The sequence below is a fragment of the Anser brachyrhynchus genome (assembly GCF_964034855.1).
Source record: "Anser brachyrhynchus genome assembly, chromosome: 6".
NCBI classification, from domain to species: Eukaryota; Metazoa; Chordata; class Aves; order Anseriformes; family Anatidae; genus Anser; species Anser brachyrhynchus.
The window spans coordinates 36,289,382-36,307,963 of record NC_137700.1 but is presented as its reverse complement, the minus strand read 5'-3'; the positions used below and the strand labels follow the sequence as shown (position 1 = coordinate 36,307,963).

The 18,582-nt window shown below is 39.8% G+C and overlaps 1 protein-coding gene across 3 annotated transcripts in view; it reads left to right on the top strand.

The window, feature by feature from the left end:
- Positions 1-16,590, top strand: part of CCDC186 (coiled-coil domain containing 186) — a 33,097-nt gene extending 16,507 nt beyond the window's left edge. For all 3 annotated transcript variants that reach the window (XM_080597746.1, XM_080597747.1, XM_080597748.1), the window contains 13 exons: positions 435-563; positions 1,286-1,498; positions 2,737-2,856; positions 3,382-3,486; positions 3,841-3,939; positions 4,734-4,820; positions 5,587-5,729; positions 7,701-7,956; positions 8,567-8,756; positions 9,844-9,924; positions 10,954-11,164; positions 11,790-12,009; positions 12,740-16,590. In XM_080597746.1, the coding sequence (XP_080453872.1) occupies positions 435-563; positions 1,286-1,498; positions 2,737-2,856; positions 3,382-3,486; positions 3,841-3,939; positions 4,734-4,820; positions 5,587-5,729; positions 7,701-7,956; positions 8,567-8,756; positions 9,844-9,924; positions 10,954-11,164; positions 11,790-12,009; positions 12,740-12,823 (1,938 nt within the window). In that variant the 3' untranslated portion in view covers positions 12,824-16,590. The remainder of the gene's footprint in view (positions 1-434; positions 564-1,285; positions 1,499-2,736; positions 2,857-3,381; positions 3,487-3,840; positions 3,940-4,733; positions 4,821-5,586; positions 5,730-7,700; positions 7,957-8,566; positions 8,757-9,843; positions 9,925-10,953; positions 11,165-11,789; positions 12,010-12,739) is intronic.
- The last annotated feature ends 1,992 nt before the right edge of the window (positions 16,591-18,582 follow it).

The window sequence follows — 18,582 nt, the reverse complement described above, 5'->3', positions numbered from 1 at the left end:
TTGCTGAGTTGTTTTTCACTGAATTAATTCCCAGTCCAGTTCAGCACGGACGCGTGACTTCTTTGCCAGCGCAGTGCAGGCTGGAGGTGGTGGCACAGGGATAGCAACGAAAGGGTAGAAGGTGAAGCTACTGCAGCCAGCAGCCAGCATCTCAGCATTTGCTGTCAATCTAATTTTTTTTCTGTAATAAACTACTGTGCCTACTGTTCTACCTCATTTGATGCAGTTGTGTCACTGAAGATGAAAATTGACATCTTTCATGCTTGTACTTGAATACAAAGCTAGGCGTTGATACGGATAGTTGCAGCTTGACAAGTGTAAAGTACAGGTAAAGGTCTGTTGAGGCATATAATTTGTGTGAAATGTTCCTGCCTGTACAAAACATGATCAAAGTCTTATTTTTCCTGTAATTATATCATAATGTTGTCTTCTAGCTAGAAGCAAGAATAGAAGAGCTTATTAAAGAAGTGAAAGCTGGTAAAGACAAACTTTTAACCCAAGATGCAGCAGCCAAAAATGCTATTCAACAGTTGCATAAAGAGATGGCCTATCGAATGGAACAGGTAAGACAGAAAACCTTTAATTACAGAACATCTCATGAATGAACTTGATTCCTGTAGGAAATATGCAACGTGGTTTTGGCTCAGAAGCAGGGTAAAAGCTGGCAGTGGCTCTTACTTATGCTAACTTATCAGATGAAATATCTCTCTCAAATACGGCACAAAGCTTTTATTTTTGTCTTGTGTTACTGAGAGTTGAGTTTTTTTTTCCTTCCTAATACATTATGCCAAGTATTTTCTCTATTATGTGAACTCTAAAGCTCAGTTTCTGATTCTTTTTATTTTCTTACATGAAACAAAATTTATTAATGCTGGGGTAGGGGGGAAGCCCATCTGAAAAACAAGCCACTAAATGATACTGAGGTTGGCATGTGGACAAGCAAGACAGAGGATTGGTACTGGGTTTTTGCAAAAATATTTTGTGACTAAATCTTATGAAATACAACTCTTTCCTTCTGAAATAAACTTGTGGGGGGGTAATTCACATGAGACGTTTAGCTGTGAAGCTGCAGCTGCTTCGATGCATTTACTGTTACAAGTAATTCCAGGTGAATCAATTGGACTCTTGTGATACTTATGTGGTGGTCTAATGCTAGGCTTTGCAAAACTGGTGCTATTGAGCCCTACTTTGATATGCTCCTATATTGGATGTCTTTGGAGTAGTGTCTTCCAAAAGCAAACCAGAATGAATCAACTTTGTATTTCCTATTTAAATATTTTTCAAGGCAAATAAGAAATGTGAAGAAGCACGCCATGAAAAGGAAACAATGGTGATGAAATATGTCCGAGGAGAAAAGGAGTCACTTGACCTCCGAAAGGAAAAGGAGATACTTGAGAGAAGAGTGAGAGATGCAAACAAAGAAATTGAAAAGCATGCTAATAAAATCAAACAACTTTCTCAGGAAAAAGGAAGATTACACCAGCTCTATGAAACTAAGGTGCTCTGAGTATTGCTGCGTGACTTGAGTGAATGATTAAAAGCACTATCAGAACAAACTTTTATCAACGCTTGTTTGCTACTATACTTGGGGAAAGAAACATGTTTTCATTTTGTTTTGACGTATATCTGTGGAAAAAAACCCTTTCCTCTGAGGGAAGGGGAAGAAGTAACTGACTTCTCGTTATCTTTTTCAAGTTCCATTTAATATTTCCCTAATTTATTGTATTTAATAAAAAAGAAAAGACGGCTTATTGCAGGTCCGTGGATTTTTGAGGGACTTTCTAACTTTTTTTGAAATTTTAAAAGGCTGTAATGGCACTAAATTATTGCAGTCTTTATTGTAATTTTTCTGTCTTTACTCTGTTCTCTTTTGTACTTCTAAAAATTGGTGGTATGGCAATCGGATTTTTCAGGCCTGATTCAAATAAATAAGTAAATTGCCATTCAGTTGTAGAAGCCAGTAAGATTCCCATCAGGCTCCTAAATTATCCAGGTCTTTCTGTACTGTTTTGCAACTATTTCATGTGGAAGAACCCAAAACTGATAAATGAGTAGGGTTCATGCTGATTTGGGTCTCTTCTGATGAATTTTACTATGCTCAGTTGACAAAAGAAGAATCAGAAAAATACAACTGAAAGTGATAAAAATTATGACTCTGAAGCAAAAAATCAGTGTTCTTTCTCACATGAGCAGGAAGTGGGAGCGTGGCTTCAGGTTTGCTAAACAAAACTTAACCTCCTAAAAAACCTCCTAACACCTCATGATTACACTAGAGCCTTACAGGAACTGTACTGCCCTCACACGGTGCTTCCGTAAACCTGTATTGAGCAGTTGAACCTGTCATTTCTGAAACAGTTTGGAGGTGTGGGTTGCTGCCGTATCTGTGGATGCTGGTATAGAAGTTTGGGCCAGCAGTGTGCCTCTCTTAACGTCCTGACTTGACGCTGACTTACAGGCTGGTGGTGTGACCTGCATATGTTGCTGCCAGAGCTCACGCTGCACATTTATAGCTGGTGTTACCATTCTGTCAGCGTCAGGACTTCTCTCTGTAGCTTTGTGTAATACATAACTACTGCTTTGCACCTGCGTTTCCTCATCCTGTTGCCAAAAAAAGAACAAAAAGGGGCCTGTGCAGCTTACTCGGGAGATTCTTATTGTAGACCAGAACTCTAGTCTGTGTGTTGCAAGAAGCGCTGAATGATTTATATCCTTAAAATAAAATTTGATTTTTTTTAGGATGCTGAAGCCACTCGACTCAACAAAGAAATAGAAAAACTGAAAGAAGAAATCAATTCTCATGTTATCAAAGTGAAATGGGCTCAGAACAAATTGAAAACTGAAATGGATTCGCACAGGGTTAGTAAAGTGCTACCATGACTTGAAACTACAGTCAGAGGAGTGTAGTTGCGATACTGTTCTCTCTTTAAATAGTACTAAAATCTATTTTTAAAGTGTTTTGAATTTGAACACCTGCAGCAGAAGTTGGAATAGTGCTTTAGATACTGTTACTGAAGTGGTAATGGTGGAAGGATGCGAGGAGGGAAATGCAGAGCGGGTTCTGTTTAATTTGATCATCAACTTTTAATTTGGATTTTGTATGATAGATTTAACTGTCTTTTTAATTTAGGTTTTGTGTGATAGATTTAATGTGATCTGTCATCTACAGCACATAACCAAGAAGTCCTTTTTTTGTGATTTTGGAACAAACAAAATTGCATAAAGTAGTAGCAGAATGGAAGTATGAAGGGAAAAAATACTGGACATTTTTGTTGTTAAATCTTTTCAAACTGAAGTAGGAAACTTCTGTTATAAGAAATGGTTTTTTTTCTAAATGATGTTATGTAAGTATGTTTAATCCATTATTCATTCCTGTTTCTGTAGGAATCAAAAGAGCGCCTCAAAGATGCAACAACAAAATTAACTCAAGCAAAAGAAGAAACAGACCAGATAAGGAAGAACTGTCAAGAAATGATAAAAACCTATCAGGTAAACACTTCTTCTCAGGAGGTGGAATTAGTGTTCAGGATCTGATTTTACATCCCCCTCTCTCCCAGTCCCCCCATTTCTATCTTAAGCTGTAGCAGGGAAGAATTATCCTGTGTGAGCTACAATGTTGAGATGACCAATCACTGATTGCTTTGATTGGAAAGTTGATAATCAGAAAGGAAGAAGTTTGTCTTGATTGGCATCTGGTGTGCAAGTCTACTTCACCTTTTCAGAATTATTGGATACATACCTATGGGAAAGTTGTTCAGTGATGTGAAAAGCTGTATAGATGTTCATAAAACAGGAAAGAGGGACGTAAAACTAAAACTCTCCTTGTATCTTCTATCCTTTTAGGAATCAGAAGAAATTAAATCAAATGAATTGGATGCAAAGCTCAGAGTAACTAAAGGAGAACTAGAAAAACAAATGCAGGAGAAGTCTGATCATCTGGAGGTAAATATTTGGTGTATGGAGGCAGCACAGTTGCCTGGCTACCAGTTAACCTGGTAGTTAAGAGTGCTACGAGTTTCTAACTTTAAATTTTTTTTTTAAGCTGATTACAGTTCTTGCCAAACATTTTTCTTCTTGGCCTAATACTCCATTCCAGGTGTCTGCCTCCAACTGTGCTTACGGGAGGATGTTTTTACATGTTACCCTGGACCCACTTCTTAAAAACAAAGCTGCCCTCGTTGTATCATGCTTTTCCCATAACTGCTCTTTTCATTCATAAACGTGAATGTTGCCATAATTTTGAGCACAAATCCTAAGGCAAGGCTGTCTTTCTTTGACCAGTATTTTGCTAAACTACGAGTCAGGGGATAGCTTCCATTCTCTGTAGAAATTTGCTATCCCCAAAACTAGATTCTCTAATGAGTACCTGCTCACATGTGCATATATCATCTCCAGTTAAGCAAGTGTCAGAACGTAGAACTTTCCCCAGGGGCTGTTGTGATGTCAGTTTGTACAACTAAAACTGAAATGTGCAATCCTATTTTTGTCCTTGGTTCTTTTAAGAATAAAGAAACTTCTAGGCTTTGCTTTTTTTTTTTCCCTAGGCTTTTGCTTTTGTTTGTGGTGGCTGTTTACCAATCTATATATAAGCAAAACAAACCTTTAAAGTACCTGTTTTATTTTAAGCCCAGCCCTCTCAGCTGTTGTGTTGGCCTGCATTCGCCTAGAGTTTTTTTTAATATCCTAGGAAATGCCAGTGTTGATTTAGATTTCTGAATGAACTTCTCTTTAAAAAGGTGCATCATGCAAAAATAAAAGAACTGGAAGACTTGAAGAGAACATTTAAAGAAGGCATGGATGAACTTCGAACACTGAGGACAAAGGTAACGTGTTGGATTGTAGGAGAGCACAGTGCATAGTATTGGCATTTGGAATAAGACTCTATTCAATTTTTTGTTAGTAATTTTCGTTCTTTGAATAAATACTGTGATTAGAGACCGGCTTGCATGAGATCAGAAGGAGCACATAACTGTAACTCTGGGTAGCCTTTCTTAGTGAATCGGTTGGTCCATAGTACAATGTTTTGTTTTATGGTATGCAACTCATTTGACTGAAAAGTTAGGAGAAACATATTTAGTAAAGATCTTCTGAGTTTAGTAACTTTTGGAAAATGAAAAATATCTGTAAAGTTTTCCTATCAGTGAAGCTAGGCTTGTAGACATCACACATTTGATGTCTGTTGAGGAGGTTATGCTATCCATAACTTCTGAACTGTCTATAAATTAGCCTGCTGTTTCTTCAACCCAGATCTCAATAGGGCCTTAGAAAAATGGATGAAGACATGACTGGATTTGGCTTTGTAACTGGAAAAAAGATGTCTTTGAGGTCTTTGAGTCCTGTTGCATTAGTTTGAGTCTTTGGACAAGGCTAATGTTAATCACACTCGCATAATTTGATATTTTTTGCATGTATTATTTTATCTATTTTTTCTGACTATGTGTTGTCTGAAAAACAGGATATTACCATTCTAAGCTAAAGTAACCAAAAAGTAACAAAAATGTTTTGTACAAAACGTTAGACATTTGATCAGAATACTTCATCTCCGAAGCTTGGGAGAATAAATAGTTTCTGATTTTTTTTCCCATTTAGGTGAAGTGTCTAGAGGATGAGCGCTTAAGAACAGAAGATGAGTTATCCAAGTATAAAGAAATCATTAATAGACAGAAGACTGAAATTCAGAGTTTGCTGGACAGAGTCAAGACTGTAGATCGTCTGCAGGATCAACATCAGAGGTACGGCTATGCACTTTGAGGAGTGATGTGACAGGTTTTCTGGTATTTGGAAAGTTTTTCTTTATTGAAATTACGAAAAGCTTTAAAACATCAATAACGTGCAGAATCCTTGTCCTAATTTAAGTGTGTATTTCTCACATGAATCAATCTCCCCAGTAATAGAGATGACCTTAATAGCTTCTAATAAAACTAGTGGATTTAGTCTTGTAAGTCTAACCAGAGTGTTCACTTTTAAGTGTACCCTATAAGAAGTTACATCTTGTAGAAGCCTACCCAGTGTTTGCTTCATTGAAAGATCTATCACTTCAAAATTGTGATGGATGAATTAAAGTATTTAACAGAAAAGTTTTTATATCTTTGATAGGTGCTATATGCAGATAGTTGGGAGCACTTGTATTTCTGGTGGATTAGTACTCATTCCGCTCTTCAAAGTTTCCTCATTTAAGAACGTGAGGGATATAAAATTTTGGAAAGGAGTTGGGTTCATGGACAGTTCAGGAGTTTCTGAGCATATTTCTGCTTTTGTATGGTGCATATGAACTAGAATACAGAAATGCTATCCACTTCACTGATTCTAAACAAATACAATGGAGGTAGACAACTTCTGGATAAACAGAACCACTCATATGTCCCTTCTGTGCTTCTAAAGAGTTCTTATTTCTCATTGAAAAATACCTTCGTGATTACATGCTCGGGGTTTCGAGAATGAAGCGTTTTCCATTTGCTGTATGCTGGTCAGCTGCATTGGCACTGTCTCCTCAGCTTTCCTAGGGAAACTGTGATCTGTTAGAGACAACTGAAGCTTAGACTTCAGTCAGTAACAGTTTTTTTTCTCTTGGGATCTTGTTAAATGAATTAAAATGAACTCTGTGATCACAGTGTGAAGACTACAAATGTGTTTTCCAGTTATCTTTTCCTCTCGGTAGTTGAGATGTCCTTAAATATGTCTCCATTTTTCCTATTAAACTTGGGTTGAGGTGTTTTTTTAACATCTTTTCTGCACAACGCTCACTCCCACTGCATCAATTTTCATATAGTCTTTTATTTCTGTCTTAAAATGACTGACGTGTTTTCAGTACTCCCTAGGATGTTTGACAGAGTCGTGGAATCTCAACAAGAGATTGAAAACTTGGATCAGTAAATTCCTGTTCTCTCCGAAACAGACATTCTGGAATCTTGATCTATTTTTCTTACTGTTGTTTAGAGTAAATAAACTTGCTGCCTTTTATTTTCTTGGAAGCAAGTGAGAAGAATTTTGTCTTAATTCATGCAAAATCTCATCTATTTTCTTTATGAGGAAAGGGTTGAGGAAGCAGGTTCCTTCCTTCTAGAAGGAATCTAGAAGATTGAGGTGAAACATCTCTAAATATGTAAAAAAGTATTATAAAGGGGAGGTTCAGCTAGTCTTTGTGCGCTGAAGCAAGGATAAAAATAAATGGGGTTTTGCAGGAAATATTATTTTAGGTTGGATGCTGGATAACACTTTTGAGTTGGATACTGATTACCTCCTGTGTTGCAGGATCTCTTTTTTGGAGAAGTGTAAGGATCAGTTGGAGATCTCTTTTCAGGACGGTCTAAACATTTAACTTTGGTTTGACCTTGACTGTTAAGTAGAAATTGCTCCTGTCATAATGAAACAACGTATTTGGAAAAGGGAAATACGAGAATATTGGATTTGCAGGCAGTCCTCTTATCTACAGTCTTGTTTCTGACACCCTGTACTGAAGCACGTGAAGTTGAGTACAGACAGGTGGTCACTTCATTTCTGTGTCATTATCAGCATTGCAACTTGTCATGAAATAGAATCTGCAAACTCCCTTCGTTTTTAAAACAATCCATTGATACACGAGGGTCACAAAGTGTTCCTGGGCATTGCTTGGTCTGGACCTAAATGCTTTTGTTTCAGTAGGGTTTCATAACTGATGTCTTCAAGCTCAGGTTATTCCTAATAATATGCAATTCTTTTGGCAGAGATGAACAAGATATCAGTGCTTTAAAGGAAGAAGTAGATGGTCTCAATTCTCTTATTGCTGATCTCCAGAAGGACATTGAAGGTAGTCGGAAAAGAGAATCTGAGCTATTGATATTCACTGAAAAATTAACCAGTAAGAATGCACAGCTTCAGTCTGAAAACAATTCCTTACAGAGCCAGTTGGATAAGCTTTCTTACAGCGAAAGAGAGCTGCAGAATCAGGTGGAATGTGTTCGACAGGCTAGAGATGATCTGGTGAGTACAGCATGCAGTTTGTTCATGCATTACTGAGATGTTTGGGGACCATGAATTCCGCCACGTGTTTTTCCTCACCTAACTGCAACTTGTTGAGTTTGCCAGTCTGGTAGAATGAACACCTCCTCTTTTTAAGAAGACAGAAATCCCAAGGCACGTGGCGCTGAAATGGGATGGGGGTGTCCTTGCACTGTTCTTTCTGTCTTGCAGGACAGAGTTGCGCTCTATGCAACTGACATTGAAACAACCAAAAGATTGTAACCTGTGAATTGTATTACTGTTAACTGTTTCTTAGGTAATCTTGATAAATATAAGATAAACAATTTTTAATGATTTTTGTAAAAAAAAAAAAAAAAAAAAAAAAACCACAAAAAAACAAAGTTAATGTGCCTGTACTGCATCGTATAGATGTTTTAGAGTTCAGAAATCTTACTGCAGCATCGTGCTGTGCTGTGTATTTATTTGCAATGCTAGTTTTTAGCTTAACAAATGTAAAATGCAAGAGACTCTCATGTGGAAAGCAAAGTACAGAGATAGAACTATTGAGTGTACAGTGTGGTTAGGCAAGAATTCTTTTGGTATATGACTTACGGTCAAACTATAATTTCAGGCCACCAAGCTGCAGAAGGAGGAGGATCAGCGAAAGCTAGAGGTTGAGACGCTACAGGCTCAGCTGGCTTCAGAGCAGAAAGAGCTAACAGCGCTGAAGACCCACGTGGATGAACTGAAAGATGAACTGACTACCCAGAAGCGCAAGCATGCAGCCAACCTGAAAGATCTCACGAAACAGCTTCAGCTAGGTTGAAATTCATTTCAGATATAATACGTCAGCCCAGTCTGTAAGCCCCTTCACAGAGTCTGATAGAGACTAAGGCTCCCATCTGTGTATGCGTGCTGTTTGAGCGTAGCCCTTCTCGCTCTCCCTGTCCCAAAAGAGTGAGCGAGCAAGTTAAGACTTGAGAAAACTGCAGTGGCAGTAAGCAGGCCCTAGTCTCAGTTGTCAGTCTTAAATAAAACTTTTGAAATGGGCTTAGTTATAAACTGAAAGTTTTATCTTGAGAGCTTTGTCTTTGTTATCCTGTATGTGACTGCCTAAATGTCACTGTGGGTAGGCACGGATCCTGGTCTGTGTATGAGTATAGTCAAAAGCTGCCAGAAGTTTCCTAGCTCCTGACTTATCTGGAATTATTGGTGAGAGTTACTGTTTAGTATGTTAAACAGAGCAGTTTAGTTATTAAAGATGGATGGACGTTGAGAGACTGATGATTAATTTTGTCAACAGAAATCATTAAATACTCGATAGCACATATGTTCTGAATGCAGATAGATTTGAATGTATTCAGACTTCTTTGAAATGTATTTGAAAGAAAAACTCTTACAGCCATAGTGCAAGAGAAGTTATTTGTCTCTTTGTACATATATGAACAGCTGCGCATTTTCCCTTTTCATCCCTACTGAATGAGTGGTGCTTCTGGCTCGAGTACTACTCTCAGCTCCCAGTAGTGACAGTCATGAGATCCCAGAACAGAGCTGCCGCTCTGTCATTCAGCGGTTATTTCCATAGCAGTCCCGATCAAAGGTAAAATCAAATTCAAGTCTTGTTGTTCCCAGATAACCCTGTTTATGACATTACTTCAGCTGGAAATTGTTGCAGGGTCTTAGCAGATGTTGCGTCCAGGTACTTCATGGCTGAGTGCAGGGAGAGAAGGGAGCTATTTTGGTTCTTGTTTTGTCTTTTCCCCATCAGATTTTAGTTGCTACCATTGTCTTTAAGTAGTCAAGCCACGTTAAATTATCGGAGGTCAGAGGATTAGAGTGGTTGTTGTATCACACTGAGTCTTGGTTTTTAATCTCCTGTTGGTAACAATCACTTTATTATACTTTTAGCACGGAGGAAATTGGATCAGATGGAAAACGGTAATTATGACAAAGAAGTCAGCAGCATGGGGAGTCGTTCCAGTTCATCAGGTAATATAGCAAATAGCAGGGCTGCCAAAACAATCCTTCGATCTTAATAAGGTTGCCATGGAGTGCTGCTTTGAGTCGTGCTCTTTCTGTGGTTTCTGCATATGCAGTGTGTGGGCAGTCTCCCATTCAACCTGACAAAATAGCCTTTAAACACCAAAATGCACTTGGCTGAATGCAGTTAAAGGTGCTTATTCTTATTACAAGATTAAAGCTTGATGTTTATATGTTTTGGGTCTTCTTAAACGCAAGACTTTTTGTTGTTGTTGTTGCTTTTATGTTTGGAGGAAGCTCAGAGGACTGCAGTTTCTAGAGAACCCTCTTAAATGCAGCTGTGGCAAAACAAAAATTAGCAGCAGCTTCCAAGATTGTTTAATTGCCTTATTGACAGTTGCAACTGTTTAACTGATAAAAATCAATTAGCATGTTTAGAGGCATCGATGCATTTGTGTAGAATTCATTACTTTATATCCAGTTAGAAGTAGAACGGTTATCTGTAACGCTGAATACAACATCTGTTTTCTTCCTCAGTATCTTTGGGTTTTAAATTGGGTTAGGTATGCTGAAGTATTTTGTAATCTCTCTGTATAAGATCTGAACAGAAAGGAAAAAAAAATACTTCAAGCTCTAAGTGAACGGCGCTGCAGATGGTTTACAATGTAGGGCTCTTGTCAGTCTGTACACAGTTCTCATGGTTGTGATGTTAGTGGACTCTAGAATAGATCTGTTTGAAAATCAGCTCAGTCTTGTACAAAGTAATATTAATGAATATGACAGTACTTCTGCAGGACTAAGTGTTACTGAAGTACGTACAGTGATGCTAACGGAATTCTGCCCATAACTAGGGGACTACACGCTGTTCCGGCATGCATTTAAATGGTGTAAATACTGTTTATTGTAGAAACCCACTCACTTGTAAAGGAAACTGACATTCTGAAGAAAATATCCTAAGCTACTAAAACGTAATGAATGTGGAGACGTTTTATTTGTGGCAAAAGTAAAAAGAGCTTTAAAATCTGAATGTGTTGGCAGGGTCCCTGAACGCGCGCAGCAGCAATGAGGATCGGTCACCTGAGAACACTGGATCTTCAGTGGCTGTGGACAGCTTCCCGGAGGTGGACAAGTCTATCTTGGTTGAAAGAATACTGAGGCTACAGAAAGCACATGCTCGAAAAAATGAAAAGATGGAGTTTATGGAGGATCACATTAAACACCTTGTGGAGGAAATCAGGAAAAAAACTAAGTATGTTCTGAGTTTGGTTCATACAGTTTTCGATGTTGGGTATACATATACTGTAGTATGCATGAGACTGTTTTTCTTCATAAATTCTTAGTGTAGTTCTATTACTATTGTCAACTTAAAAGTTGTTGAAATGATTTGGAGAAGTTATGACTTAAATGAGCAGCATTGTTTCAATAACCATTCAAAAACAGATGAGTTCGACTGTGGGTGTTGGCTTAAAAATAAAAAGGCAAAATATTGCTCCCCAATTGTCTTGCACTTGGTGTTTCCACAGGTTAATATCACTTGATACTTGAGGTTGTTTATCTTTCAGCAAAGAAAAATAGACACATCTTTTAGTACCTTTTTTTGCTCCAGTAGCAATATTACTTTCTCAAAGTACTTCAAAGTATGTAAAACTTGCGCGTTTTAGTGTCCTGGCTTTCTTTCCATCACCTCCTATAGCATCTGTGGTATCTTGGGTTTTCTGCTGTCATGAAATTGCAGGTGTTTACTTTGTTGCCTTTGCAGTAATACAGTACTGCTTGAAATTAAAATTATTGTATGTCAGGAATGTGAAGTTATTTTGATGTCTGCCTTCTTACTACCTTGTAACGCTGTGGTGTCTTTTTAATTTTTTGCCCAGAATTATTCAGAGTTACATTTTGCGGGAAGAAGCTGGCACGCTGTCCTCAGAGGCCTCTGACTTCAACAAAGTACACTTGAGTAGACGAGGTGGGATTATGGCATCTCTGTATACGTCTCATCCCGCAGATAGCGGTCTCACGTTAGAACTCTCCTTAGAGATCAACAGAAAGCTGCAGGCTGTGTTAGAAGATACATTACTGAAAAATATTACGCTGAAAGTGAGTATAGCTTTTGTTCCGTATGCTCTCCTAGTTCTGAGATGCTCTCTTCAAAGAGATGCATGCTGTTAAAGGGAGGAGGCTTTTTGGAAGTCAGCTCCCTGTGAATTGGTGATACTGATAGCATTGGTTAATCAAAGGGTGCTGTAATGTGGTCCACTCTGAAACACTGTCAGGACCCTGTCATATGCTGTAGTGGAGGGCTGGTTCTCAGCAGTAAATGTAGGGCCGCCAGTTTGGCAGAGAAAAGGCCTTTGCGCGTTCCTCTTGTCATGTGGGGGCTGCTTGGGCTCTGTGTGCCTGGTCCTGTGCCAGTTGCTGGGTACCAAATGGAGCCGCTGGGGCAGCGTGTCTGCTGTGAGGAAATGGCAGCAGGCTGGGAAGAGCTGTGCAGCCTGCCACCTGAACTGCAACGTTCTGCGGGAGTTGGACGTCTCTTCCTGGGGTTATCATTCCCTTTAAACACTACGCTTTGTAGAGACAGCCTGTAGAAGTAACTTAAGAAGTAACTATCGTAGTAAGTGCAAAAAAAGACTTGCTCAAAGGGTCGCATCCTTTACTGAAATGAGCTTGGTTTTCTCTACCTCTGTCTAATCATTTGCATTTGTTCGGGATACTTGAAAGTATCAATCTGCTGATATAAATAGTAATTTTGACTTATTAGTGCATTTTGTGCTGATTTGGTTTGTTTTCTCTCGCTAACTTAACCCATCCCTTTTTTCCCCCAAAGGAAAACCTTCAAACTCTAGGAACAGAAATAGAACGACTTATTAAACACAAGCACGAACTGGAACAGAGAATAAAGCAGACATAACTAAAGCTTCTGTGGAATAACTGATATGAAGATGCAGAAAAGGCAGGTGCTACAGACCACTGTTTTTCTACATTTTTCCTGAAATTTGATTGCCTGCCAGCACAAGCATCCAGTATTTTGTATACACGGCCTTTAGTCATACAGGCTGTTCTTACTCGTGAGAGATATACAGGGTATGGCATCAGTGTGGTTCTGTCTACCCAATACCAGCCTGAGGTGTTGCTGAACTTTCCTACACACTACATTTATCTAAAACTTTTATTTGAAATGACATACAGATGCTTTGCAGTGCATACTATGTTTTCAGTGAGTTGCAGTGAGATTTTCATTTCTACACTGTATAATTAATCAGTCTTTTAATGATGGAGCTTGAAAAAATAAACCAATCATGTTTTAATTGCTGTTGAACATATCCAGTGCTACTGAGCTTTAAGGGCTTTCAGATATTATTTCCTTTCTTGCATATTACTTCTAATGATTAGGTTGATCGAGCATTTTTGACAAATGCATGGAAAAATGTCACAAAATTTTTAAGTGATGACTATGACATTGTTTATTTTCTGCTTTGGATTAGCATTCATTGGGTCAGTTTCTTTATTCAAAAGAAATGAAACAACAGTAAAACTAAGGGATTAAGGAACTTTCTGAATCAATTATTGAGTATGTGCAACAGAAACAAACATCAATTCAGCAAATTCTGTAAACCCCTGATCTTTAGGTGTATGGGTCTAAAGAAGTCTGATCTCTGATAACTGGTTAATAAAACATTGTCCTTTTTTATAACTAACAACATTTTAAAAAATAGGAGTTAAACTGCCCACTGTTACATATGTACAGATAGACATTGTGCTTGCATCTGTTTTCAGATGAAGGAAAAATTTTCAAAGACAAATAGAAGCTTACTAAGTTCTCTCATTAGCTATGAATAGACCAGCCCATGAAAGTGGTGCTAAGAAATGGAAAATATGTCTAAATGGGATTTCATTCTCTTGGTTGGACTGTAAAAGTGGCATAGAAATGGGTGTGACTCCTTAATTTTACTGTTGTGAAGAATTAAGACAGTTAAAATGGCGTGAACTGAGAATTTTTGTTTAATCCCTCAGTGTCTGAGAGGGTGATAGCAGAAGAGGACCAAGGTGACAAGTTTTTAGTTTCACAACATCACATTTGCATTTTAATTCCAAGGTACATAATTCACAGGATCTGAAATGTCTATTCCAGCAGTAAATGCATTATCAGTGTGTTTATTGCCTTCTGACCAAAATGTATTGATCAGTTCACCCTGTAAATACATACGTTGGGTTTTTCTTAAATACTTGAACTTCGTATTATCATGAAAAAAAAGATTCAGTGTACATTTGTATGCTGGAGCACACAAGGAGGAGAGTTTATGAAAGCATCCAGGTGACTTAGGGGTGTGTACTCCATTTTCATGTGCCACTGAGTCACTTGAGCATTGTAATGAACCAAACTGAGCAAAACAGTTGGGGACAAGAGAGTGGGATAGGCACTTCTGAAAGCACTTGCAGGATCTAGACCTGGTTTGTGGTCCAGGGAGCTTCAGGGGCTCTTTGGATAGCCGGTCCCTTCAGTGTCAGTGGAGTAAGTGTTTGGACAGGGAGGGTGGAAACAAGTGATGTAAACCCTGATGAGCGTCGTAGAAGCTGTGAGCCTTTAATCTGGGTGGGTTTTATACACATATGTATATTTTTTTTAAACTCCTGAGAACAATGTTTATTGAAAACATTAGGGAATTTTGACCAGCGCAGTCGTGGGACTACCTCCGCTTTATTGTTGCTTAAGTGATGTGGAGAGGGAAATTCCTGGCTCTGCTGAAATAGATTTGTCCCCAACTTCTGGGAAGCTGAGATTTAACCTCAAGCGAACAGGCAGTTGGTCGTGACAGAGCTAGACCTTCTGCTGAAGGAAAGTATTTAGAAAGACCAATTTGCATGTCGAGACATAGCTTAGCTTTTGTATGTTTGCGTTTTCATGCTTTAATGTACCAGATCTCTGGATATTTTCAGGTGTTCAGCTGAATGACTCCAGTATTTTAGATACGATGTTAATATTGTAATCATTTAATATATGTTCTCCAGGTGTACAATGTGAATGAAGGAGAGGTGTGGTGCAGATGGAATAAGTGCAATGACATTGTGGAAATTCTTATTTCTTTTTGGCATGGTTGTTTCTCCATTTAAGTTATTTGAGGAACCTAGTTAGTTGCCCTCCTGCCCTGCTGGAAATGCTGCTTTCCTCTCTGTAGCACCAAAAACTTCCCAGACTTTTTCCCGCCTGCTTACGGAGACACACAAAGCTGCCGAAATTTCACTTTGCTTATCATGCATGGTATTTACATAGACTAAAGGCATCATCAGGAGGCTTTATTTTAAGCATACCTGTTAGAGATAGAAGCTCCGCTGTGGTTGGCACATTAACAAGTGACTCCATACAGTTAGCCCAGAGTGCGAGGAACACACAACAGGGCCAGCCAGCAACTCTGCGTAAAGGTGTTGCTCAGTCCTGAGAGCTCATGGTGTACCGGCCACGTAAATGTTGGCTGGCCACCTGCCTTTTGTTTTGGTGGGGTAGGTTGCCAGCAGTGTGATCTCGTTGGTGCACACAACAAGAACCCTTGTGAAAAGGTGTTTCTGTGGGGTGACTCACACCGTTGAACACCAGTGGGTGCAAGGCTCGGTTTATTACATTTCACTTACCCTTGTTCTGGAGACTTTTTGTGTTACCAGCAAGAGATTGAAAACTATCCTCAGATAAAATAAATTTTGCTGATGAACTGATAAACTGATTTTGAAGACAGCCTGGAGCAGTGAGCTTACATACCTGCCACTGAATTTCAGTGCCCATTAGATGTGTAGCTAGTTGTATCCCACAGGCTAAAACATCTGATTCCTAAACACTCAGGGTGCTCTTTTAATCCAAACATCTCACATCCAGATGTTCTCAGAGGCCCTACAGGAAGGCTGCCGGTGCTTTTCCACCCTCTGTAAAATCCTGTGCTGTCACTGTCTAAAGCTAGATCCTCTGAACTGAAGAATTCTTTTTTTTCCTGTAGAAATCACTGGCTTTCTGCTTCATAGGCTTGTGCAATATGTTTAATTTCAGTCTCCAGAATGCATTGGAGGTCAGTTCGTTCTCAGATACGCTCTCATCTTCTTAACTTGTTGCTGGCAACACCTACAGTATCTCCAGCTGCTAAAACTGAAGTTACTTTTTTGAAATAGTTTTCATTACAATAGTTTAGTTCATAACTAAAGGAAACAATAACAGATCAGATCTCTGGCTTCCACTGAACTGAGTGTAAAGCTGTTTGCCTGCGTGCTGCGGGGACCCTGCAGGAATCTAGGAAGCGGTTCAGAGCTCAGGGCCCGACAGCCCTTTAGGAATGGGCTTTGACCCTTCTAGCTGCCAGTGTGATGGGAAATACCAACGGTAGGTGGCACTAGAAATCAGATTTATCCTGTCTCCCCAGCCACCTGAGACCTTTCAGAAGGCAGACAGCTGAGCTGCAGAGGGAGTTGGGTGGCATTTACAGCTTTTCCAAGACGGATGGCATTTCCTTCCTGTTTTCATGTTCAAACTGAAACTATGTTAAATCTTCCAATATATGTATGTACGTTGTCTGAATATACAGAGTGTCTATTGATTTAATTTTGTAGATACTTGTTTCTGTATAAAGTTTTTGAAGATATCGCTATACATTATGTATATATTGTACTTTGAAATAATAAACCTACAAATGAGTGAAAGTCTGCTGCGGGTCTGTGGTTTGTGCCTACGTACCGCTGCCTGGCGCCGGGTCGCACAGGTACCTGCGTAGCTGCGTTTTTCTGCTGCACCATCTAAGCAAGAGGTAGGTGGCAGTGTGTCGTTGCTGCGTACCGCAGGTGCTGGCAGCCAGTCTAACAGCAAAGCCAGGGAAAAGTAGAGCTGGGCATGTCTGTACTTCATCTCTGGGAAACTGGGCTGAGACTTTTCCATCCTAAAGACAGGCGATAGGTGTGCTGTAATTAAATGCTGCTCTGAGCTGTTAGCAATTCTAGTAAGTGGCCTGAATGCTGGAGTCTTCTTTTTTCCTTGTGTAATGTGAATTTGAAAATCCCAGTAGCAAAGGCCCCATTCCCTTGGCCACACTCTGCCTCCAAGATACCGCGTTTGCTGCTCTGGTTTGTTTATTCACTTATACAGGTGTAACATAACAGCGGTATGACTACAAGCTGTGTTTTTTTTTTTTTTTTTTTTAAGTGATGCCGTCAGATTGCAGGCTGTTCGTTGTGGCTACTCTTTATTAATAAAGTCCAGGAATCAGATTTGCAGAGGCTGTGCTGCCCTTTCAAACTGGTTGCATGGAGACTGAGAAAGGGGAAAAAGGAAGACCAAGAATAAGATAATATAAGGAGTTTATTCTAGTATCTCCTAGAGAATGTTAAGTGAAAGAAGGGAGGGGTGCTATTTTCTGTTGGAATTTTAATGGCAAACTAGCACTGGCTTTCTGGGAGTAGGGTGAGGGTTCCCAGCGTGTTTTCTGGTTGCTGTTATCTGCATCGCCCTTTGCTGGAGTTGTTTGCAGTTCACTGTCTTTCTTCCAGCCTTTTCCACTGGGAGCAGATGCAGCTCTTGCTGACAGACGAAGCGAAAAGCTGGGCTTTATTTGTGCTCCCAAGTACTTAGCAGTGCTACTTGGAAACATCAGCTTGGAGCAAAGCTTCCTCAAATAGAGATCTTAGTTTGGGTGGTAGTTGCAAGTAGCCACCTGGGGGGGAGAAGTTTGCCGTTTCGCAGATACGTCTGTGTTTTGGACGGGCACAACTGTGTTTGCAGAGGAAAGGTTCTCAGAGCGCGCTGTGAAGCACTCAGCCCTGCAGCAAGCCAGTCTGATACCGGAGCTATTGGGCAATAAATACACAACCCAGAGCTAGCAGACTACTTCTGTAGCTGACTGTGAAAGAGGAAATCCGTGCTGCTATTTTTCTCTCCCTGCCCTATTTTAAGGCTTTTTAATAGAGAGACATGGTTGGGGTTTTGTTGTTGCGGTTGTTTTTAGGCTATTTTACATTAAACCACAGTGGGTCTGTGCCAGATTTTGCAAGATTTTTGCATGCATAAAGTGACTTCTTGTAGAAGAGTGAGTGCTGATGAACAAGTTGTTCTCATACCCTGTACAAGTATGCTGTTAGATATGTTTATGGCTGTTCTGCTCTGGTGGATGCCCTATATTCAGGAAATCTCCAGCCTTCAGGTGTTGCACGGCTCTTCACCGTGTGCAGCTGGTCTCAGGGCCGCTGTAACGCCCCAAGTGAAGCACCTCACTGACTAAAAGGCTGAATTAATTCTGGTCTTGAATGCCTATGGGCTACTTAAGGAATTTCTATTCAGAAAATAATCCAGAGCATAGGAAAGCAGCTCATGAGAGCCCTGAGAAGTCTGCTCTCTAACAAGATGCTGGTGTTTGTGACATTAGGTAGGCGAGCACAGCCTTGCAGGCATGGCCTTTCCTTTTGGGGTCGCTGGCATGTCCTTAAATGCTGTCCTGGGGTGTCCAGCCTGCAGGCACTCAGGAACAGGTGCTGCCTTTGAAGACGGAGATGTCTTGAAGCAAGGTGTGAATTTAGGGCACTGTTTTTCAAGCTGTGGTCAGTCAGAGGTAAATGCGCCTGTGGTTTCAGAGCGGCTTCATGCCCTGCTACCGACTGTTCTGGCCTCGCTGCTGGAAGGAGCGGCCCACGCAATCTGACAGCGGT